Source organism: Ornithorhynchus anatinus, chromosome 18, assembly GCF_004115215.2.
Source record: "Ornithorhynchus anatinus isolate Pmale09 chromosome 18, mOrnAna1.pri.v4, whole genome shotgun sequence".
Classification (NCBI taxonomy): Eukaryota; Metazoa; Chordata; class Mammalia; order Monotremata; family Ornithorhynchidae; genus Ornithorhynchus; species Ornithorhynchus anatinus.
Window position 1 is genome coordinate 34,660,417 of NC_041745.1, and position 24,610 is coordinate 34,685,026.

General features: G+C 42.5%; 1 protein-coding gene across 2 annotated transcripts in view; it reads right to left on the reverse strand.

Moving 5' to 3' along the window:
- The window catches only part of STIM2 (stromal interaction molecule 2), a 103,392-nt gene that overhangs the window by 71,717 nt on the left and 7,065 nt on the right, over window positions 1-24,610 (reverse strand). For both annotated transcript variants that reach the window (XM_029083454.2, XM_029083455.2), the window contains exon 2: window positions 10,267-10,397. In XM_029083454.2, coding sequence (XP_028939287.1) covers window positions 10,267-10,314 — 48 coding nt within the window. In that variant the 5' untranslated portion in view covers window positions 10,315-10,397. The remainder of the gene's footprint in view (window positions 1-10,266; window positions 10,398-24,610) is intronic.

The window sequence follows — 24,610 nt, forward strand, 5'->3', positions numbered from 1 at the left end:
GACTCCCAGGCCCGAACTCTATCCACTGGGTCATGCTGCTTGTACTGTCCTTTCCCAAGCACTCTGTACAGTGCTCTGCACATAATAAGCACTCAATAGTGCTTACTGAGTACTATTCAATCATATTTATTAAGCAATAAATACGATTGAATGAATAAATACCACTGATCGACTGATTGATTGGGCATGGCCACATCAGTCTCCTTTCTATTCCCTTTACCAATCCCCCTCTTCCACATGCTTTCTCTCTTCCTCTGATTCTCTTCATCCCCTGTCATTTGCCTTAATCTCTCCATGGCCACTCAGGAACTACAAACTAATCAATATAATGTCACCCCCCCCCCCCCCCCCGGCCCCTGTTAAAACCTGGCTCACTCTGGTAAACACAGATGTTACTATGGTGTGCAGAAGTACACAGGAAAGTCATATTACCCTCGAAGTCCTTTAAAGCAGCGATCAAATACACTTGTCTTCAAGATAAACCAGATGTCCATCCCCTAATCTTATATGTAATAATCCTAGGTATAATTAGCAAACACAGTGAGAGGCAGAGAGGTATTGACAGAAGTTAGCAAATAAATTGAAACATAAATCAAACTCAGGCATATTTTTACCTTTTCCTAAATTAATGTTATTCGCCATCAGATCTTCTTTATTTCAGGTGGTAATCTTGTCTAACACTGACCCAAAAAGCCCCTCACAGTTCACACCAGACTCGTGAGAGACAAGCAGAATGAGTCAGCAATGGAATGGCATTAAAAATGCTACCGAGGCACTTTAACATATAACAGGCTTATGACACGCGAGAGTCTGAAAGGAATCTTTCCACCGGGCTCGTCATCGGTCAAGCCTTATTAAAGTATTATGTCCAGTCTTGATCAGCCTACTTTGAAAGGAGGCAGAAAAAAAGAGAGATCTGAAAAACCTTACAGGAATGATGAAGGAAATTTAACTTTACTCTAGAGCAGAGTAACTAATCTACTTTAAAAAAAAACAAGATGGTGATTTACCAGACTTCAGTCTTCAATTCCCTTTCTCAAGCAAGAGGACTTTTTGAAGAGGAAGGTGGCCAGCAGTTCACCATATGCGCAGAGAGGTAGCGAGAGGAAAATTAAAAGGGTGTAATGGGCTTAAACTCAAAGGAAGAGATTTCAGCTAGACCTACAGAGGACCTTCTTGACTGCTGTGGTGATAAAACATTGTAGCTTGTCAACATCCTGGAGGAAAAGGGTTCAACCAGACCCTTAGAGAAGAAGTGTGGCCAAGTGGAAACAGCATAAGCCTGGGAATCAGAGGACCTGGGTTCTTATCCTGGCTCCGCCACTTGTCTGTTGGTGACTTTAGGTAAGTCACCTAATTTCTCTGGGCCAGTTACCTCACCTGCACAGTGAGGATTAAGACTGTGAGTTTATGTGGAACAGGAACTGTGTCCAACTCTATTATCTTGAATCTACCCCAGTAGACTGAATCTAGCCCACTGCTTAGTACATGATAAGCACTTAAATACAATTTAAAAAAAACACGAAGTCTTGTACAATGCCTTCCAGGTCTGCAATTCTATTACACATCCTAGATAAATTTATCCACAACTGATTTTGAGCTGTTTCCGTAAACAATATAGATACAGACATTTAAAGTCTATCCAAACTCCACACACAGAGCCCCAACTTCACAGTCTGGGAGTCATTATCTTACTCATTTCCCCCCATGGAGAAAAAGTAATAAAAATGCATGGAAAGTTCAATTAGAATTCTTATTTATCAATCTGAAATAGGGGTGTAAAACCATTATACATTAGTTCCAGAAGGAATTAAAAGACTTCTTTCTAACCATTTCCTTTGACAGCAAGGTATAGAGAAATTCAACATGTAACATTCTCTAAGAAACAAACAAGTACACGGAAGGCAAAAATACACAAGTCATCGGCATCAGTGTTTTTATTGAGCACTTATTGGGTGCAGAGCACTGTACTAAGCGCTTGGCAGCACAGAAGAGACAGACCATGAGTCAACAGATTTGAGATCTGCTGATAACGCGATGATCTGAAATCAGATGCTTCATTTTATTATTCTGCACAAGAGATCATGTATACTGCTGCCTAACACCAAGGGGCTTAGGAAGCATAAATGAGATCAGTCATATCCTATTTCGAACTCCTTGGGGAAAAAAAAAACAATTCAGTAGTCCTAAGGCATTCGTGGATTTTTATTTTTTTTTTTGCAGTTTTGCAGTTTTTCCTATTTGCAGGGTGCATTCTCATGGCTGCATCAGGGGCAGCAGAAAGCCTTGTTGTCTCTTTGCTCAGCAGCAGCTGCAGTCTCCTTTAGACTGCAAGCTACTTGAGTGCAGGGAACATGTCTAACGACTGTGTTGTACTGTACTCTCTCAGGCACTTAGTAGAGTGCTCTGCACACAGCGAACATTCAGTAAATACCACCAACTAATTGACTGCAACCCCATATGGCCACCCCTACTCTCCACGGAAAGCCCAGAAAGGCAGCTGTGAATTCCTGGATAAACTTTTGCCACTACGCCCAGATGGTATTCCCAGTTTCCTGGCATTTGAAGGGGTTTCCAATCCCCCACCAGAACTGAGGGGGCTAATATTTTAAGTCTGAAGGATCACTGGTTTGATTGGGCGGGGGGGGGGGTGTTTGTACTGTAAATTCAAGAGCCCTGGCAGTACTCACTTCTTCTTGCTGGTTAAATATGAAATGCTGAATTTTTTTATTTTTTATCGCCTTAAATTATAAAAGCATCTTAAGGGCAGGGGCCCATCTCATATTCAGTCTACAGAACTTCCCAAGCCCTTAATGCAGTTCTTCTAATTTCCAGAGATGGATGCAGAGCCCAAAAGAGAGGGAAAAGCAAGACAGTCACAACAGGCAGGCTGGAAACAAAATGAAAGAAATGTTCCAGGTTTGCATTGTTCTCCTCTGTCCTCTCCCAGCTCTCAGTACTAGATACATTCTGATTTCTTTAGAAAGACCAATTATAATCCTACAACCACCCAGAAGAGCCCTTCTGCTGACAAACAAGGGGGCAAATCAATTAAAGCTAACTGTAACTTAAGTCTGAAAAGAAAGTGGAATACAGATAAGTTTGACAAACGCTCCCGTTGCTGCCTCCTTAAGCCATTCCTTCATGTCCCCAGAGAATGGGGGTTGGAGACTGACCAGACCAATATGGATTTGTAGGAAAGAATAGGAGTTCCCGGTGATCAGAGACTGACCCTATACCTGTTCTTGGGTAGGGACTGTATCTGTTGCCGAATTGTACTTTCCAACCACTTAGTACAGTGCTCTGAACACAGTAAGCGCTCAATAAATATGATTGAACAAATGAATGAGATTAACAAGGAAAACCAAAAGCACCCTACTTGCTGAACGGAGTTCTGCCCACTAAGAGCTCAATAAATACAACTGAATGAATGAACAGCCTCTATCTCTCAGTTAATCACTCCAAACCACATAGGAAGAAAAGAGAAGCTAAGATCATGGACCAATCTGGGACATGGAAGTCAGACACTGTATGGATCATTTTGAAAAGTTCGAGTGCATATTGCGAGGCAAAATGGCTGAACTTCATCAACGAGATTGGATTTTTTTTTCTATTATGGGAATACCTGCAAAAAGCACTTCATGTAGGCAAAACGAAACCCGCTCCTCCAGTAAGCGGAATGTAGGATCAAATATATGAGATAAAAAGCTTAAGAAATTACTGACGGAAAATAGTCAACATTGGAAGGGATGTTTCTACCCCCTGTGTTTAAGTCAGCTACAGATGTGCTTATGTTGAAAAGTTATTCTGACGTTTTAGGCCAACAAGATTTAATGGACTCATCTGAAAATTGGAATTTTCACATTTCCCCATATAACATGTTGCTATATGCCAATGCAGCCCAAATGGAGTGCACACTGTGATCTGGGACACTTTGAAGAGTGCCCTGAAATGGTCTGCCTTTAATCTTACACCACCTATGCTAAGTGCATCCTTGAGAATTATAGTAGGCAGTGCATAACTGATGGCAAAGAAGATACTGACCAGACAGCATGCTCCGATAATCAATCAATGGTATTTGAGTGCTTACTGTGTGCAGACAACTGTACTAAGTGCTTGGGAGAGTACAAGGTAACAGATTTGGTAGACATGCTCCCTGCTCACAAGAAGCTTACAATCTAGAGGGGGAGACAGACAAAAAATAAATTAGGCGATATATTCTTAAGTGCTGTGGGGATGAGGGTGGGAGAAATAAGGGGGACAAATCAAAGTGAAAGGGCGATGCAGAAGGGAGAGGAAGTAGGGAAAATGAGGGTTTAGTTGGGGTGAGATGTAAATATCACCGCCAATAATGATAACAGTGCCATTTATTAAAGGCTTGTCCAGTGCTAGGTGGTGCGGTAGATGCAAGATAAAATGATCGTAGAGAGTTTCTGTCCCAAATGAGGTGTCCTCTTTAGATCCTGGTCTGACAAAAAGGTTATTCAATGCTTAATATGGTTTAGCCAGCAGTAGAACTTGGCACAACAGCTCCCACAGAGTTATCTTCATGCCAGAACTCGTCTATTCTTCCAATTGAGTGGCTCATAATCATTCAGTAAGGAAAGTTATCTGAAAATGTAAGTTTATGTCTGTGACTAATTGAGGCACCTCTTTAACTGAGGGTTCATTCAGCATTTAATCATATGTTTCCAGGCTGTAAAACTACTGAATTTTTCTTAACACTTCAAGTTAAATATTATCTTCCAAGAGAAGACTTAATGGAGGTCAATGTCAGAAAGGGATTTGGAGAATCTATATCCTTCTAGAAGTGCTTAAATAAAAACCCTCCATATATGCCGCTTGATAATCTCTAAGGATCTCTTCATGGCACCTGAAAAATGATGAGCTATCTGAAAAGGCAATTTTAAACAGGAAAATGTTACTAGAGATAATCATTTTTTAATGGCATTTGTTAAGCGCTTACTATGTACCGGCACTGTTCTAAGTGCTGGGGTACATCAAGATAAACAGGTTGGACACAGTCCATGTCCCACAAGGGACTCACAGTCAATCTCTATTTTACAGATGAGAAAACTGAGGCATAGAGAAGTGAAATGACTTGCCCGAGGTTACACAAGAGACAAGTGACGAAGCCAGGATTAGAACGCAGATCCTTCTGACTCCCAGGCCCAAGCTCTTATCCAGGCTGTTTCTGATAAATGGGCCCAAACACCTCTAAAATTTTAGCTCTAGGCAAAATATTGGCTGACCTAAGACTTACGGCTAAATATTCTTTTACGTATTTCTTTCAAGTGTTTTTCCTTGTTCCTGATATGCTTGCCCACTAAACAAACTTTTCCAATAAGACGTGGCTACATATGCATAAATATTGACACAGGTGTTTCACAGACTGGGACTCTGCTAATAAAAAGAAAGCTGCAATGGCAGATGGTATGCACCAATGCTACATACAGCAAGGTAGCTTTGAAACTGGTTGTGTTCTATCAAACCTTATTCTCTGAACAAACATCATAAAACAAATAACTTTTTCAAGTGACTTTTAAAGAAGGGAGGCAAGGCAAGATAACAGGGTAATAGAAACAGGCAAAAACAGGTAAGAGAATCAAAAAGAGGGAGAGAGGGAAAGAGAAAGAGAGAGGGAAAGGGGTGTGGGGAGAGGAAAAGAATAGTAATAGAAATAGGCAAAAACAGATAAGGGAATCAAAAAGAGGGAGAGAGAGAGAGGGAGAGAAACAGAAAGAAAGAGGAGGAGATGAAGAGAGAGCGAGAGGAAGAGAGAGAGAACGAACTGGAGAGAATTTGAGGGAGAAAGAGAAGGAGAAAAAGATAATCATGCCAGTAAATTTAAGTGGCCAATACCAGGAAAAATGGAAACCTCAACTAATGCTACAAGATACTGGAGGCAAAATAAGAAATATTGACTCCAACATTACCTCTTCAATGCAAAGTTGTGGTGGAAGAGGCCTGAGACTTCGTAATTATGCATTTTAGAATTCTACAAAGGTGCCAGGTTCTCCCTGTAAAACTTTTTGGAATAAGAAACTTTACACTCATAGATCTATACCTATAAGTACATTCATATATGCATAGATAGCTGACCACTGTTTAAAATATACTACTGATAATAATAATAATAATAATAATATTGGTATTTGTTAAGCGCTTACTATGTGCCGAGCACTGTTCTAAGCGCTGGGGTAGACATAGGGGAATCAGGTTGTCCCACATGGGGCTCACAGTCTTAATCCCCATTTTACAGATGAGGGAACTGAGGCACAGAGAAGTTAAGTGACTTGCCCACAGTCACACAGCCGACAAGTGGCAGAGCTGGGATTCGAACTCATGAGCCCTGACTCCAAAGCCCATGCTCTTTCCACTGAGTCACGCTGCTTCTCTACTGATGAGATCCAAATCACATTTGCATATGTGACTGAAAGGACTGATGCACAGCTGGCATCAACTAGTAACCGAATTTACACAAGCCATTCATCAAAGTGTACGGAAACTGTGTCCCTACCGACCTTGATTCAAAATCCAACTACTGACCTAGAACTGAAGAGATTTCTGCTCTCATTCCCCAAACAAAATTTCAACATCACCCTGGAAAATTACTCCCAAATTGCCACACAGTCACTCACCCCTTGTCTTTTTCTGTAGGTACTTGAGCTACTCCTTAAATTAAAACCCCATGGTTTTCCAAACATTTGGAAAAATGTGAAGAGATGAAAATCAGAATAGAAATGTTAAATATCCAAAGTTTCTAGAGCAAATTGAAAACTTTAAAAAAGTTTTTGAAGGTGTAAAATATGGAGTAAGAAAACAACCAAGTCCTGTATTATGCAGTTATTATTAGTGTATTTTTAAGCGCCTATTATGCACCAAGCACTGGGGTATATACAAGATAATCAGATTGGACAGTCTCTGTCCCACCTGGGGCTCACAGTCTGAGGAGAAGGGAGAACAGGTATTGAATTCCCATTTCACAGATGAGGAAACTGAAGCACAGAGAAGCTAAGTGCCTTGCCCAAGGTCCCACAACAGACAAGTGACAGAGCAGAATTAGCACCCAGGTCCTCTGACTCCCAGGGCTGCGTTCCTTCCAGTGGGCCAGGCTGCTTCCAAGCTTCATTAAAAGAAAGGCGGTCTAATGTGTTTTACTAAAAGTTTTAACATCTTGAGAAGTTCCCAAAGTAAAGATGGGCTAGGCCTATTGGGAGGATAGCATGGCTACTGCTGGACCAGGACTCCTGCCCCAACCCCTATTTAACCAACCATTAAATAACAATGAGAGAATTAATCCCAAGTGTAAATTCTGTAACCTGCAATTTTAAAAATCCAGTATTCCCTCAAGCATTAGTTCTAAAATGCATGAAACAGGAACAGCGATACTCTGAAAACATGCGTTCAAATGTCTCTGCCTTCTAGACTGTAAGCTTGTTGGGGGCAGGGAACATATCTAACTCAGCTGTATCGTACTCTCCTAAGCACTTTAGTAGAGTGCTCTGAACACAGTAAGCACTCAGTAAATATCAGTCATCGTTGACTGACTGGTAGAGAGCAATGAAATGATTCCATGAGACCCATCAAATCCTCTTTCCAAAAATCCTTTCTTTCAAATTTACAAGATCATAAATGGTGTAACTGCAGTCTGAAAAGAGAACCTTGAAACATGAGGTTCTCCTGATGGTGACTATCAAGGATAATTTATCAGGCATAAATTTTGGCTTTTAAAACCTAAGAATAGAATTAAGCAAGTTCAGAACAGCACAGCCATCTGCCTCCAGACCCCAAGAATTCTGCCTGCAAGCTCTCAAGCTCCCATAATTAATTCGATCCAGGCTGCACATGGTAACATATTCAGGAGACCACCAAGTGGCTTCTCATAAAGTGCAAAATTTGAGACTACAAAGGGATAACCTGAAATTCAAAATCTGTCACACCAAAAAGTTAACACTGTGTTCTAAAAAGACTCAAAAGATCATACCCATGAGGCACATAAAAGCTATACGTTAATAATTCTACTTTGAAATCTTTCTTATACTTTGAGTCCAACGTGGGACAGGGACTATGTCCGATCCAATTATTTGAAGCCTATTCCAGCCCATAGAACAGTGCTTGACACGTAGTAGACACTGCTTACCATAAAAAAACTAAGAACTACTAAATAACAGTATTATTACTATTATTAAATAACAACATAATTTCTTGATTTTATATGGTGCTTTTATTCCCAAAGCCCTTTCATGCTACTTGGGTCGTTTCTGTCTTCCCATCATCCCTGGAAAGTTGGAAAGCATACTGCAGATGACAAAAACTGAGGTTTAGAGAAGTTGTGATTAGTCCAGAATAAACCAGCCAGCAGCGGCAGTCCGAGACTCTCAGATCTGTAGTCTTGTCGCTACATCATGCTGACTTTTTACATTTTCCCCGCTCTGGACTGTAAGCTTGTTGTGGAAAGGGAATGTGTCTGCTTATTGTTGTATTGTACTCTCCCAAGCGCTTAGTACAGTGCTCTGCACACAGTAAGCACTCAATAAATACCACTGAATGAATGCATTCATTTTGTCATCAAATATAGAAGGGCAATTTTATGTGGCAATTTAAATGAAGCATCTAAAACTGATCTTTTCTTAGAGGAGGGTACTTCGAAAGAACTCCAATTCATTTGAATCTACTTCTTCACGTAATAATTTACTGGCGTAGCTCAGCACTCCCTCTGAGCCAGGAGCTGGGACTGTAGTTCATGAGCCAGATTTGACTCTTCTTGACTGCAGAAGTGGCGTTCAGGCACTGGCATCCTCTATGTGGACCAACTCAGCATTGGGAGGCCCCCTTACCTTCTCCCTAACAGCTTTCTGGGCTCTTAGCTCTTCTTTTGGGGCAGGAAAGGGGCTAGGGAGAAGTCAAATAGTGACTGCACTCCCCCTAGACTGAAAGCTCAGGATGGCCAAGGAACTTGTCTGCTAATTCTGTTGCATCGTACTCTCCTACATCCTTAGTACAGTGCTCTGCACATGGTAAGCGCTCAATAAATTTGATTGATTGACTGCACTCGCTGCCTTCAGCTGGAAGGATGTAGTCCCACCCAGCCAAGGACTGGTGAAGTGTCCTCTGGCCTCATCAGGTCACACCCTATCCCATTCCACACACTGCCCATACAGACTGCAGTGGCACAGAGGTGGGCCAACCAAGCCATGCAGAGTAGAGGAACGCTTACCCGCCACGGGCACCAGTGCAGGGAGCTGAATGCCAGGCTGGGAACAGTGAGGTCAGGACGCTAATCCCACCTTCTGCACTAGGCCCCGTGCTCCTCCTGTGTGTGGGAGGAAAAGATCTGCTCACATGCAAACACACATCGGGCCCTGCCTCCTTTCGTTTTTACGGTAATTGTTTACGGTTTTTTTGTTTTTTTTGTTTTTACGGTAATAGCACTTACTATTTGCCGTGGGCCGTTCTAAGCACTGGGGTGGACACAAGTTAATCCTTGGATAAAAGTAAAGGAGAAAGAGGAGAAGGACCGTGGTGGGGGAAGGGAATGAAATGTGACAGCAGGCATGGATCTTTCTGTTTTAAATTGTTTTAAATTATGGTAACTGTTAAGCATTTAATATGTGTCAAGCACTTTTCTAACTGCTGGGATAAAGACAAGATAATCAGGTTGGATGCAGCCCCTGACCCACATGGGACTCACAGTCTAAATAGGAGGGAGAACAGGTACTAAACCCTCAATTTACAGATGAGGGAATTGAGGCACAGAGGCATTAAGTGACTTGCCAAGGTCACGCAGCAAAAGGCAGAGCTGGGATTAAAATCCAGGTCCTCTGATCCCCAGGCCCATGTTCTTTCCACTAGGCCACTCTGCACTCTGGAATTCACTCTTCCCTATTCCCAAGTGAACCAGGAGTAAATTTGTCCTCTCATACTCTCTCCTCTTACCCCCTCTTCCTTCCCCCTTTTGTTCTCTCCCACCCACTTCTGTTCAAATTGTTTGACCAGTTCTCTGCCAGCTGCTCAAAGATTACATTTTAGTTAGCTCTTTTGCACGAAAAGGTTACAGACCCCTGGCTAGGCAAATAGCCATATAAAACCTCAGCTGGGAGCCTCCAAAGAGAAATAAAGACAGCACATCAGGGAACATCCATCAAGATAGTTAACTCTGGAGCAAGTTTTGACCAATTCACCTTCGGTTAAGATCTTTGGGAAATCCTAGAATAGTAACTTTTAAAGGAAAAAAACCCCACATCCAACCCATTCTCCACCTACTTCATCACTTTCTTCTACTTCAATGCCGCCGTCTTTGTCGTCGTCCATTTGCTTGTGTATTGTACGGAGAGCTTCTAGACTCAATCGATCCTCTTCAGTAAAGCAAGGAGGGCTTAACGAAATGCAGGGATCTGAAAGAGGAAACGAATAGCTTTGACAACAATTCTAAAACATCAGCTCCCGTTAAACCATTGGTAACATTTGTCTGAGGTGAAAGGAAACTAATTTTCGGGTTGGACTAATTTAACTGTGAAATTTTAAAACACCTAGTGAAGAGTTCCGTAAACATCAATACCATATGTCCTCCCAATCAGTAGAAAAACACACAATCCAAATTAAACAAATTGAAGTTCCTTCTCCAGAAGAGGCTTCAAAGTTCACGCATTGAACTTTGAAGTTCACTGTTTTTCCCACTGTTTCTGACCCATTCGAAAACTTATAGCCCGAGTCTTTTTTTGGGCGGGTGGGGGGACGGTATTTGTTAAGTGCTTATTATATGCCAGGCACTGTACTAAGCGCTGGGATAGATACAAGGAAATCAGGTTGGACACAGTCCATGGCCCACATAGGTTTCACAGTCTTAATCCCCATTTTATAGATGAGGTAACTGAGGCACAGAGAAGTTAAGTAGCTTGCCTTAAGCCATACGGCACACAGGTGACAGAGCCGGAATTAGAACCCAAGTCCTTCTGACTCCAAAGCCCATGCTCTATCCACTAGGCAATGCTGCTTCTCTCTTCTCTTCAGAAATCTAGTTCAAAATGTATTTAACACGTGTCACAATGCTCTAGATTGAAGCTTCTCGTGTCTAGGGAGGCACATAGAAGGAGCTTGGCTTAGTGGAAAGAGCACGGGCTTGGGAGTCAGAGGACATGGATTCTAATCCCGGGTCTGCCACTTGTCTGCTGTGTGACCTTGGGCAAGCCACTTCACTTCTCTGTGTCTCAGTTACCTCAGCTGTAAAATGGGGATTAAGACTGTGAGCCTGGTTACCCTGGATCTACCCCAGTGCTTAGAACAGTGCTTGGTACAAAGTAAGTGCTTAACAAATACTACAATATTAACTCTTTTGTATTGTACTCTCCCAAATATTTAATACAGTGCTCTGCACACAGTAAGCAATAAGTACCACTGACTGACTGATCCGAAAGCAGGTTTGGTCCCTACAGGTAGTTTCCCATATTTGTCTCAGTGGTTTGCAGAAGGTTCTAAGGTTGTCAGAGCTGCAGGGGAGGGCTTGCTTGTTTGCACACTTCTCATAATATCACCGCTTCTCTCCTCTCCAGGTCCTTTTGACGCCATCTCCCTCCTTTAAAAGACAAAACCAAAAAAGCCCTTTTGCAAAGCTCATTATGAGACGTTTGTGGATTATCCACATAACAACGTGTTTAGTCACCACCCAGTAAGATTCTAGCCATGAAGCGTCTAGAGCAAAGTGAGCAAGATGACTAACTTGGAATTCTATCACCACCTTTACATGGAAAATGATATATGTAAAGTGCAACTCTCATTTGTCATCCCATCTTATACAGTTCAAACTATTTTCAATAATACCCAAAGGTTGGCAACTCTAGAAAATGAAATCGTGGCTCAGTGGAAAGAGCCCGGGCTTGGGAGGCAGAGGTCATGGGTTCGAATCCCAGCTCCACCACTTGTCAGCTGTGTGACTGTGGGCAAGTCACAACTTCTCTGTGCCTCAGTTACCTCATCTGTAAAATGGAGATTCACTGTGAGCCTCACATGGGACAACCTGATTACCCTGTATCTACCCCAGCGCTTAGAATAGTGCTCTACACATAGTAAGCACTTAATAAATACCAACATTATTATTATTATTATTAATCCCAGCTCTGCCACTTATCAGCTATGTGACTTTGGGCAAGTCACTTAACTTATCTGAGCCTGGGTTACCTCATCTGAAAAATGGGGATGAAGACTGTGAGTCACGTGGGACAACCTGATCACCTTGTATCTCCCAGCAGCTTAGAACAGTGCTTTGCACAGAGTAAGCACTTAACAAATGCCATCATTATTATGATGATGAAAATGACCTGCTTTTTAAAACCTGGGCTGCCCCGTATTGAGTAGCTTACATATGGGTTGATGGGTTGACCACACACCCCAGTTACGCTGGGACAAACTTGGGACTTTGCAAACTGTCCCAAGCAATTTAACATCCAAGAATTGGGACCATCCTGGCAAGACATCAGTTTGTTCATTCATTCAATAGTATTTATTGAGCGCTTACTATGTGCAGAGCACTGTACTAAGCACTTGGAATGTACAATTCGGCAACAGATAGAGACAATCCCTGCTCACTGATGGGCTTACAGTCTAATCGGGGGAGACAGATGGACAAAAACAAGACAACTTAATTGCAATAAATAGAATCAAGGGGACGTATACCTCATTAACAAAATAAATAGGGTAATAGTCTAATATGCATTGACTCTAGACTACTCATGTTCCATTTAAATACTTGGACTGCCCCATCCAAGCTGAAGCCTGCTCAGTACATACTCACTTTAAGTCTCATGACATTCTGGGGGTTTTGGTATATGCACACCAGAATAGTGAAAGGACTAACTCCTCACCCCTCTCCTTTCATCCACACAACATTTACAGTTGCTCAGAGGGAAGGGGAAGGTATGCCAACTGGGAATGGAATCAAACCAAAATTCCTCACCATTGGCTTTAAAGCACTGGATCACCTTGCCCCCTCCTACCTCACCTCCCTACTCTCTTACTACAACGCAGCCCGCATATTTCGTTGCTCTAATGCTAACCTTCTTACTGTACCTCGATCTCATCTATCTCGCCGCGGAGCTGTTGCACCCATCCTACCTCTCACCTCAATGCCCTCCCTCCTCTTATCCGACATATAATTGCTCTCCCCCACTTCAAAGCCTTATTGACGGCACAACTCCTCCAAGAAGCCTTGACTAAGTCCTCCTCTCCTCTTCTCCCACTCCTTTCTGCATCGCCCTAACTTGCTCCCTTCATTCACCCTCCCTCTCATCCCCACAGCACATATGTACATATCTGTAATGTATTTCTTTATGTATATTAATGTCTGTCTCCCCCTCTAGGCTGCGAGCTCACTGTGGGCAGGGAACGTGTCTGTTGTTGCACTGTACTCTCCCAAGCGCTTAGTATAGTGTTTTGCACACAATAGTAATCAACACGATCGAATGAATTCTATCTTACCAATTTTCAACAAAAATTTGGTCACCCTATTCATATGACAACCTCACCTGAAGATCTCATCCATTTATCAAGGACAATATTAATATCCATGAAATTAGAGGGTCGGGACAGTAATTCACAAATACGTCACATGTTTTAGGGACATGCTACTATTAATAATAACAATACTGATAAGTGTTAAGCACTTGTTATGTGACAAGCACCAAACTAAGCCCTGGAGTAGGCCCAAGATAATCAGTCCCTGCGCCACATAAGACTTACAGTCTAAGTAGGAGGGAGAAGGGTTATTTAATCCCCATTTTACAGATGAGGAAACTGAGGTACAGAGAAGTTAAGTCACTTGCCCAAAGTCAAGCACGTAGCAGAGGCAAAATCAGAACCCTGGTCATCTCTCTCCCAGGCCCGTGCTCTTTCCACTAGGCCAATGCTGCGTCTCTAAAGAGAGAGCCAAACGTTAAAGTTTGGTGAGCCGAAATTTTCCCAAATGATTCATTCACCGTGCATTTTTCCAAGGATTGTTTGCCCTTTTACTAACCAGCTCACCCATTCTGTGCCTGAGCTCTCCCTCTCCTGCCAAGAGCATCTGACGAGACTCTTACCAATTCTACACCCACGGGATTACATAATTGAAGGCTGTCTCCGAAAGATATTCTCTCTCAAGGATAACGGCTTGAAAAGTTAAGAAAAAGAGTAGTTTCTACATGGCCAAAATCTACAGCCATTATAAATTCAGCAGTTACCTCATACTGAGGCTCCCAACAGCTTCAGAGATCTGTGATGCAACTGGAAGGATCAAAGAGCCAAATGACAATGGGATAAATGCTTGTTTGGGTTTAGAGAGGACAACAGGAAAGGCCAAGAGGAAACGAGCTAGTGAAAAAAAGAATGCACTGCCAAGCCTATGTAGCAGCCTTGACCCGTTTCCTGAAAAAAGTGTAAGCAAAGAGTAATATCCATAAGAAATCTTTCAAGTGCACTGGTAAATTAGACTGTAAGTCCGTCAATGGGCAGGGATTGTCTCTATCTGTTGCCGAATTGTACATTCCAAGCTCTTAGTACAGTGCTCTGCACACAGTAAGCGCTCAATAAATACTACTGAATGAATGAATTCCCAAGATTCAAAACGTTAACATACTAAATGTACTTTACAACAGGGAATAAAAAACCAAGGTACATGATCAAAGAGTAGTGTACATACACCCAAAATCGTACATTAGTTGGAATTTTTGCTCAGTCCACGTAGGAGAGAATGAGGCTGAGAGAATGGCGACCGATGTAACTTACCAAAGGCACTGGAAATGCTTTTCAAGATGAATTCTATAGGTCAAGGTTTTAATCTTATTTCTGAATCTGGGGATGTAGGATTACTAGTGTTTAATACTATGATGAACAATGCCCTGAACCATGAAGACCCCAGCTAAGACCCTAATCACCTAAATCTGAGTTGGCTCAGGTCTGTGTTTTCTGTTTCCAGGCAGTTGTAAATGAATGGAGCAAAGAAAGTACCTATTATATCAACAGGTACCATAAAAACTCAGATGGGGCATGCATTTCCCTTGTACATTATTTCTCTGGCTGTTAAGAATATAGTTCACCTTGATAGAGAAGTACCGTGGCTCAGTGGAAAGAGCCCAGGCTTGGGAATCAGTGGTCACAGGTTCAAATCCCCGGCTCCACTGCTTGTCAGCTGTGTGACTTTGGGCAAGTCATTTAACTTCTCTGTGCCTCAGCTATCTCATCTGTAAAACGGGGGTTAAGACTGGGAGCCCCACGTGGGACAATCTGATCACCTTGTATCCTCCCCAGTGCTTAGAACAATGCTTTGCACATAGTTGAGAAGCAGTGTGGCTTAGTAAAAAGAGTACGGGCTTGGGAGTAAGAGGTCGTGGGTTCTAATCCCAGCTCCACCACTTGTCAGCTGTGTGACTGTGGGTAAGTCAATTAACTTCTCTGGGCCTCAGTTACCTCATCTGTAAAATGGGGATGAAGACTGTGAGCTCCACGGGGGACAACCTGATGACCTTGTATCTACCCCAGTGCTTAGAACAGTGCTTGGCAGGTAGTAAGCGCTTATCAAATACCAGGATTTTTTTTAATTTTTTTTTTGATAGACACCCTTTAGAAAAAGGGTGGTATACCACCAGTTGCTAAGAATCTGCTCTTAGCCTCTCCAGGGCTGGCTCACGTCTTCTGAAGCCTCAAGGAGGTACTACCAGTCACCACGACCAACCTCTCAACCGAGTCAAAGTAGGTTAAACAATAACAGCAATATTGGGATCAGGGAGAGAGGTTGTTTTCGGCTGCATTTTAACTATTGTCTTGACTGGACTGTCACCACTCAGGTTGCCCTTGCATTTGAATTTGCTTCCTTTATTTACCCCCCCTCAGCCCCACAGCACTAATGTATGTATCCATAATTACTTATATTATCTGTCTCTCCCTCTAGAATATAAGCTCACTGTGGACAGGCAGAGTGTCTACCAACTCTTTCATACTGTCCTCTCCCAACTGCTTGGTACAGTGCTCTGCACATAGTAAGCACTCAATAACTAAGATTGATATTGTAATTCAGTGTTTTAAAACACTCCTGTCTCTCTCCTGAAATAATTCATTCAATCGTATTTATGGAGCGCTTACTGTGTGCAGAGCACCGTACTAAGCGCTTGATGTGGACTTTATTCAATTATTCCACTACCAAGATATAGAGACCTGACTATTTTTAGCAAAGAAATCAGAGGCCCATTTTAGATTTGATACTGAAGAAAATGCAAAAGGTCTAGGAAATCCCATCACTTCCCCAAATCTTCTTTATTAAGAGTGCCTTAGTCATTTAGGCCTGGGCAGCTTGGTATTGTCTGGACTCATTTCCTTCTGCTTCCTAGCTACCCTTTTTCTGCTACTCTGCAAAATCTCCCATCCTAGAAGGATCCTCTGAAGTCAGAGCAGTTTTAGAGAGAGTTGTTCTAGGTCGCATCATGGCTCCGCTCCCTCTTTAACCACCTTTGGCTACAAAGCGGCCGATTCAAGAGGGGCTTGGCTTGATTCATGAACTAGGGAGTACATAATTAGAGAGGCAAAGAGGATAAATTAGGGATGTTAGATGGTTCATCCTTAACTGTGAAGATGGATGTCAAGGAGAGCATCCATCAGATGGTTTCTCCCAGGGCTGGAAAAGTCACTGATTTGACTCAGAAATGGCACACGGTGCTCACATTTTCTCCAGAGCAGGCAGAGTGAAAAACCTCTCCAGTTATTGTGTCAGCAGCAGAGGAGTCTAAGAGCAAGAAGTATTAACTATAAAGAGTAAAGACTCTGACAGGCGGACTGGCAAACAAGGAACAGAGCACTTATCTCTGTGCGCTCCATGAAGGGAGAAATGGCATCTTTTATTTCTCCAGTATATCCCTCCTCCATGATATGAATGTTCAATAAAAAGGGAAGACATGGATGAGGATGAAGCATAATAGAAGTAAACCAGGCTTTCAAAAGAATGACTAAAGTGAAATTTTAGATTTGTCCCATTTCCTTCGATTAGCTGGAAAGATCAAGTTATTTGAAAATTAGCAATATGATTTGCCATGTAAACTTATTTTTCTTTGGAAGCACCCAATTTCATGTGTTCATCCCAAATCCTAGATTGACTTGATTTTAGAACAATTTGATATGTTCAAACTTGCAATCAGGTAGATACTAAAGATTTAGCAAACAAATGCATAATTTATCCAGAAGAGCAAAAGGAAGCAGAGTGGCTCACTGGAAAGAGCACGGGCTTTGGAGTCAGAGGTCATGGGTTCGAACCCCGGCTCTACCACTTGTCAGCTGTGTGACTTTGGGCAAGTCACTTAACTTCTCGGTGCCTCAGTTACCTCATCTGTAAAATGGGGATTAAGACTGTGAGCCCCACGTGGGACAACCTGATTCCCCTGTGTCTACCCCAGCGCTTAGAACAGTGCTCGGCACATAGTAAGCGCTTAACAAATACCAACATTATTAGCAAAAGGTGCTAAAAAGCAACCAAGACAGCTCTATAAAACAATGCATCATGCCAGACCAATTTAATTTCCCTTCCTTGAGAAAGTGATAATCCTGAAGATAAGAGGGAAGCCAGAGATGTGATCCAAAGGCACTTTATAAGGCTTCTGACTCTCCCATAAAACATTCTCATCATCAAGCTAATTCTGGTCTAGTCTAGAGTTACTCACTTGGTTAATGGACTTGCCCAATATGGGACCCACGACTGGTTGGCATATCAATAAATCAATGGTACTGAGTGCTTACTCTGTGCAGAGCACTATACTAAGCACTCGGCAAAGTGCATGAGTTGCCAGATACGATCCCCACCCACAGGACCTTACTGTCTCCTATTGCCTCTCCTACCTTACACCTTTTCTTCACTTTCATTCAATCGTATTTATTGAGCATTTACTGTGCGCAGAGGATTGTACTGCGCACGCAGGAGAGTACAAAGTAACAATAAACACACATACTGCCCATCCTCCTGCAACTCCCGGGAGAGAAGGTAAGGCAGGCTTCCCAACCGCCTGTCAAAATGGAGGAGAAGTCCTTGGATCGGACCCGTTTCCTGCCCTTCTTGTTTATGACTTGAAAGCGTCTTCCTTCCTCTCCCTCCCTTCTTCCTCATCCCCGAATAACACAGTTTTCACCGTCAGCCTGAGTCTCTCTCCCTGCAGCCCTCGGACAGCCCCGTCTTCTCTCCCTGCCACTCCCTCTCTGCAGTCCTGTTCTCTTCCCAGCAGCTCTGGGCCTAGAATTCTCTCCCTGCTGCCCCCCAGACTCTGCATCATCCCTGACCAAATTCTCCGCTGCTCTGGGGCAGTCAATCTCTCCCTCAACCGCTGCTCTCCTTCTATTGCTGCATATTCCGGCAATCTTGTTGACCGTCCTGAAGCATGAACAAGCTGTGCCTTGTAACCACAAAACACCACAGGTCCATTACTTGATTAAACATAAGCCTGCACTCTGATTTTTTCTTCTAAGTCCTTCATTGCACCGGTTAACTATTTCTTCGACTGTCTACTCTGTCTACTCTCTTTAAGCTCCGCAAGGGAAGGGGACGTATCTTGTTTTTCCTTTGTCACTCCTCACAGCTCCTGGCATTGTGCTCTGCACTCGGAAGTGCTAAATAAACACTGCCGATTGACAGCCCCTAGCTTCTACTAGCATTTCATCAGTCTTACAAAAAGATATATAATGATCTGATACATCACTTGTAAGAGTAAATCATCACTGCTAAAATAATTTAATAGGCTCGAGACCTCAAACCTTTTACCACAGACAACAGGTTATTTAGGCCACTTATTAAAAAATATATATCTGGAGGAGCTATACAAAATACTGTTTGGGCATTAGCTCACTGTGGGCAGGGAACCTGTCTACCAACACTAATATATTGTACTCTCTCAAGCACTTACCACAGTGCTCTGCTCACAGTAAGCACTCAATAATATTGATTAAAGCATTTTTTTTAGTATTCACCCCCACCCTCAGCCCCACAGCCATTGCAGCGTGGCTCAGTGGAAACAGCACGGGCTTGGGAGTCAGAGGTCGTGGGTTCTAATCCCAGCTCCGCCACTAGTCAACTGTGTGATTTGGGGCAAGTCACTTAACTTATCTGTGCCTCAGTTACCTCATCTGTAAAATGGGGATTAAGACTGGGAGCCCCATGGGGGGATAACCTGATCACCTTGTATCCCCCAGCGCTTAGAACAGTGCTTCACGTACAGTAAGCGCTTAACAAACACCATCATTATTATTATTACAAAGTACTGAATAATAATTTTCATTATGTGACATTTTTTAAATAACACTTTTGCAAGGTATCTGCCTGTGGATTCTTAGGAGTATAGGTAAGGTTCCTATAGGCTGGATTGAGTAACTAGGTCTCCAACTCAAACAAGTCCCACGGTATATATGATGGGGTCGACATAGCATCAGGCTACACAAACCAAACCTACAGTCTACAGAGCAGTGAGTGATAATTGTCAATCGCCCTCATTAGGGCTGTAAGCAGAGATGCCAACTTCTCATCCTTACTGCAAGGGTGGAAGAGGGATCAGGATTTTGGGGAGCATGCGGACTGGTCTTTTCAGCCCTCTTTGGAAAACTCAGGTCTCAGACAACTAGGATGAGCAATTCTACAAACTGTCCCTATTCCCTCCTTGGAGTGGCTCTAATGGTTAGATTTACTGTTATTGATGGCATTAGTATACATTGCCACTGATGGCCATTTCCTTAATTTCCCTTAGGAGCCAGACTTAGCAATAATAGGCCGAAAGGAACACAACAAAGAGCACCTGGAAGTGCCCCTCAATAAACGAGATGGCTCCTCAGAGATTATTATTATTATATTTATTAAGTGTATGCTAGATTCTAAATGCTGGGTTAGATACAAGTTAATCAGATTGGACACAGTCTCCATCCACCGGTGGCTCAAGGTCTAAGTAAGAAGGAGAAGAGGTATTTAATCCCTATTTTATAGGTTTAGAAAATGAGCCACAGAAAAGTTGAGACTTGCTCAAAGGTACATGGCAATCAGTGACAGAGTGGAATTCAGGTCCTCTGATTCCCGGACCCCTGCTCTTTCCACCAGGATAACAGTAATGAATGGCATTTGAATATATAAACAGCTATTGCCTCATGAGACAACAATTAAGTAAGATCAAAAAACAAACATTTTGTATTCCTTGCTGAAGTACGACTTCAAATGGGCCTGCCCAGCTATGGACTATATTTAATATAATACATGGCACATAGGGGACTCAGTAAACGTTACTGATTGCTTGTCTAATTCCTGAGAAACCACGGAAGCAGGTGGAATAACCAGGAACGCAGCCATCAGAGATGGGGAGACTGGTTTAGAGACACTGAACAGAGAGTGAGCCTAAAAAACCAAGAGTTACAAACAGACATAGGCTCTTCAAAGAGTAGCTGTAAATGAAAGAACTGCTTTGACATTTGTAAGGGTGGGAGGGACTGCTAGTGTTGCTATGAGGAGGAGAGAAGCACTGAGAAATATATACAGGAGCAATTTTGGGTGGGCTTAGTTACTTACAAAGATGGCGGAGGGGAAAAGCCCATACCTGCCTGGCTGATTTTTCATGAACTTAAATTCTGAGGCAATCTCGAAAAAAAGGAAGCACAATAACTGCTACCACAGAAACTAACCTCAATTAAGGCGGATAGAGGAAAAGCCACCATGCGTTAACAGAACAAATTTGGAAAGCCCATCTGAAGTAAATAGGGTAGGCAAAGCTCATCACAGATGAGCTACTTTCTTGTTCTTTGTCCATTTGTTTCGTTCTTTAAAAAAGGATCCAATGAGGACCCAAAAGTAAAGAGATACTAAGTCTCAAGGCCACACAAAAAAACAAGTGCAAGAATGTATGAAGCGTACGGTGGTAAGGGCTGTGCCTTATGCCAATTAAATTAAATACTACAAAGACAAAGATTAGCTCAATTTCTGTTCAAGATGAATCTCTAAATTTTAACTTGAAAGGTTTTGAAATTATTTTTCAACAGGCTATCTAACGACACAGTTTTAGGAAAAATTTTGCTACACTAAATGCATGATAAATCCTGATGGAGCATCATGTTAGCAATGATGACAAACGGTAATTACCCAGAAAAGCTCCAAAATTTTTTATGATATTTAGAGAAGCAGCATGGTTCAGTGGAAAGAGCATGGGCTTGGGAGTCAGAGGTCATGGGTTCGAATCCCAGATGTGCCACTTGTCAGTTGTGTGACTGTGAGCAAGTCACTTAACTTCTCTGTGCCTCAGTTACCTCATCTGTAAAATGGGGATTAAGACTGTGAGCCTCACCTTGGGACAACCTGAATACCCTGTATCTATCCCAGCACTTAGAACAGTGTTCTGCACATAGTAAGCGCTTAACAAATACCAACATTATTGTTATTATTAAAGGCTTACTATGCTCCAAGCACTGAAATAAGCTCTGGGGTGAATACAGATAATTGAGTTGGATACAGTTCCTGTCCCATATGGGGCTCACAGACCATGTAGGATTTAATCCCCATTTTACTGATGAGGAAAATGAGGCACCGAGAAGTTAAATGACTTGCCCAAGGTCACACAGCAGGCAAGTGGCAGAGCCAGGATTAGAACACAAGTCCTCTGACTCCCAGGCCCGTGCTCTTTCTACTATGCCACGCTGCTCTGATTTTCATTACTCAGATTCAGAAATGAAATTTGAGATATAACAAGACACCAAATTACTAAAAGAGTCACAATCCTCAGAGATGCTTGATAGGTAAGGACATTGCCATAATGCCAAATTCTACCAATAATCTAACTCATTTTACTAGATTTTTTTCAAACAATTTCCAATATTAACAGGTAGACTCCGCGGCAAGAGACTGAGACCAGAGTGATATCAAGTTCCTATTGCCACGTGGATTAAAAAAATAATGCCTGCTGATAAGCTAAATTTACCGCTTCCTCTCCATTTTTCAGGTCTGCACTTTCTTTCTTCCCCTTCCTGTTGTTGCCTCTCAGCAACTTCACTGCTCATTAATCCGTTAGCCATAAAGTCGGCAAAGAGAAAGGCGGGAATTGACATCCATTAACTCTTGTACTTGTTAGCCGCTCTGGAAAGGAGAGTTAGTGTCTCCAGAGGTTGAAACACTTTGCCCAAAATGACAATATAGCTGACTGCACTTCAAGTGCCCATTTAACCCATACTGTAATGTTTATATTTGGAAACGAAGAGAAGAAAATCACTCTGGGTATTCACACAGTCTCACTGTATCCGTTGGGACTGTCCTGCTCTATTAAACCCTCCCACACTGAATGGTAGAAAACTGGCAGTGAGTCAACAAGTCCACCTCCATATCTAGTCATACTCTGACTCCACTCCCTAACCCACCAATGCCAGAAATAGTCCAGCAGCGAGCCAGCAGCCAGAAAGAAGCGTGGCCCGGTGGATAGAACATGGCCTTGGAAGCCAAAAGGACCTGGATTCTAATCCCGGCTCGGCCACTTGTCTTTGTGGCCACGGGCAAGTCACTTAACTTCTCTGTGCCTCAGTTAACATCTATAAAATGGGGATTACGACTGTGAGCTCCGTGTGGGGCATGGACTGTGTTGCATGCATCTCCCCAGCACTGAGTACAGTGCTTAACAAATACCATTTTTTTAAAAATGCAGCAGAGTGGCTGAATCCCTATGGAGCTCAGTTTATACCTTGAAAGGACAGAGTGAATGTCTCTCGGCCTGTCTGCCCAACCCTCTCGCTTCAGGAAGGGAAGGCTCAGGAGAGGTAATTTAGGAAGGAGAAGGAAGATGAGTAGGAGAATTGGAGAAGCAGAGGCCAGTACTAGTCTGCAAAAATCAATGCTGCCCTGTTAATCCATTTAATTGGTGCTGAGTTCCTCCTCTGGCTCCTAATTACTGCACCACTCCAAGGTTGTAACTATTCCAAAACATCAGGGTGGCCAACTTGGAGCTTAGTAACGATGCAAGCTCAGAATTGCCAAGCCGCAATCTCCTGGAGATTCCACTGAAACATCAATAAACCCCGACCACCCATTTGGGTTGTGTCCACTGTTCTGCGTGGTGACTCCATCAGCAGGTTTTTAACAAGATACCATACTGCCCTCAGTAGTGATATAGCTAAACTCATCACACAGTTCTAAAAATGTCCCTTTCTTGCCTGGCAACTTCATTCTATTCTTAAACAAAAAAATCACAATTTGACTGGGTATTACAGGAATTACATCCACTAAATCCAACTATAAATATTTATCATGCCTTAAATAGGCATTCATTTAAGCTAGGAGGCACAAATGTGAGAAGATAATAATAATAAAAACCTCTACGTGCCAATGACTGAGCAAAGTGCTAGGGTAGACACAATTCAATGAAATGGGACAATCAGGTAGCGGCAGAGCCAAGGCATAGAGAAGCAGCGTGACTCAGTGGAAAGAACACGGGCTGGGGAGTCAGAGGTCATGGGTTCAAATCCTGGCTCTTCCGCTTGTCAGCTGTGTGACTTTGGGCAAGTCACTTAACTTCTCTGGGCCTCAGTTAAAATGGGAATTAAGACCATGAGCCCCACCTGGGACAACCTGATCACCTTGTATCTTCCCCAGCACTTAGAACAGTGCTTTGCACATAGTAAGCGCTTTACAAATGCCATTATTATTAAGAACCCGGGTTTCCCAACTCCCCGTTCCATGTTCTTTCTCTCACCGAAGACCAGTGGAGCAACTTTATAGTAAAATATCCACTATCCTAAGGCATCAAGACTCACTCTCATCTAGGGAATGACTAAACACAAGCCCAAGATGTACATGGGTGAAACAGTCAAGCTCTTTGTTATCCCTCCAGGAGTCTTCACTTGAAGTCATAAATTCTACCAAAAGTCATTTAAAAGAGACAATCAATGAATCACTGGTATTTATTGAGTGCTGTTTGCAGAGCACTGTACTAAGCACTGTGAGAGTACAAGAGTTGGTTGATATGTTCCCTGCCCACAAGGAGCTAGAGGAGGAGCTGATAATAGCATGTTGAGTTTTCCATGGTATAAAACCTATCACCCATAGCATGCCCAATTAACCTTATCTCTAAAAGGCTCAAATACACAAAATTCTTTTCCTAATTGTCATTGGGTTTGCAATCATTTCCTGTGCTTATCTCAATTCATGGACATCTTTTGCTAATAAAATGGTACTAGCTGCTCTGAGTTACAGCAGGGAACCATTAAAACCTCCATTAAAGGTGGTTTCTTTTTACTCAAAACTGTACATTTAGAAATTAAATGTACTGGGATCAGACCTGGGCCAGATACCACTTACACAAAAGTGGGTGTCAAAAGACAAATGATATATGTGGCCACATTCAAAAGGAAATAACTATCAAACTGTGACTCTCTCCTTTCACTTTTAGTCACCTCGCCATTTCTCCCTATTAGAACTTTGGGACTGAGTTGTTAATACTAGCTAAAAAATAAATTTAACAAATGGGTGAAATATCACCCCACTTGTGAGATCTCATCCCCTTTGAAAAATAATAATGATAATAATAATAATAATAAAATTGTACTTAAGTGCTATGTACTATGTACCAAGCCATTCTACTAAGTGCTGGGGAGACACAAG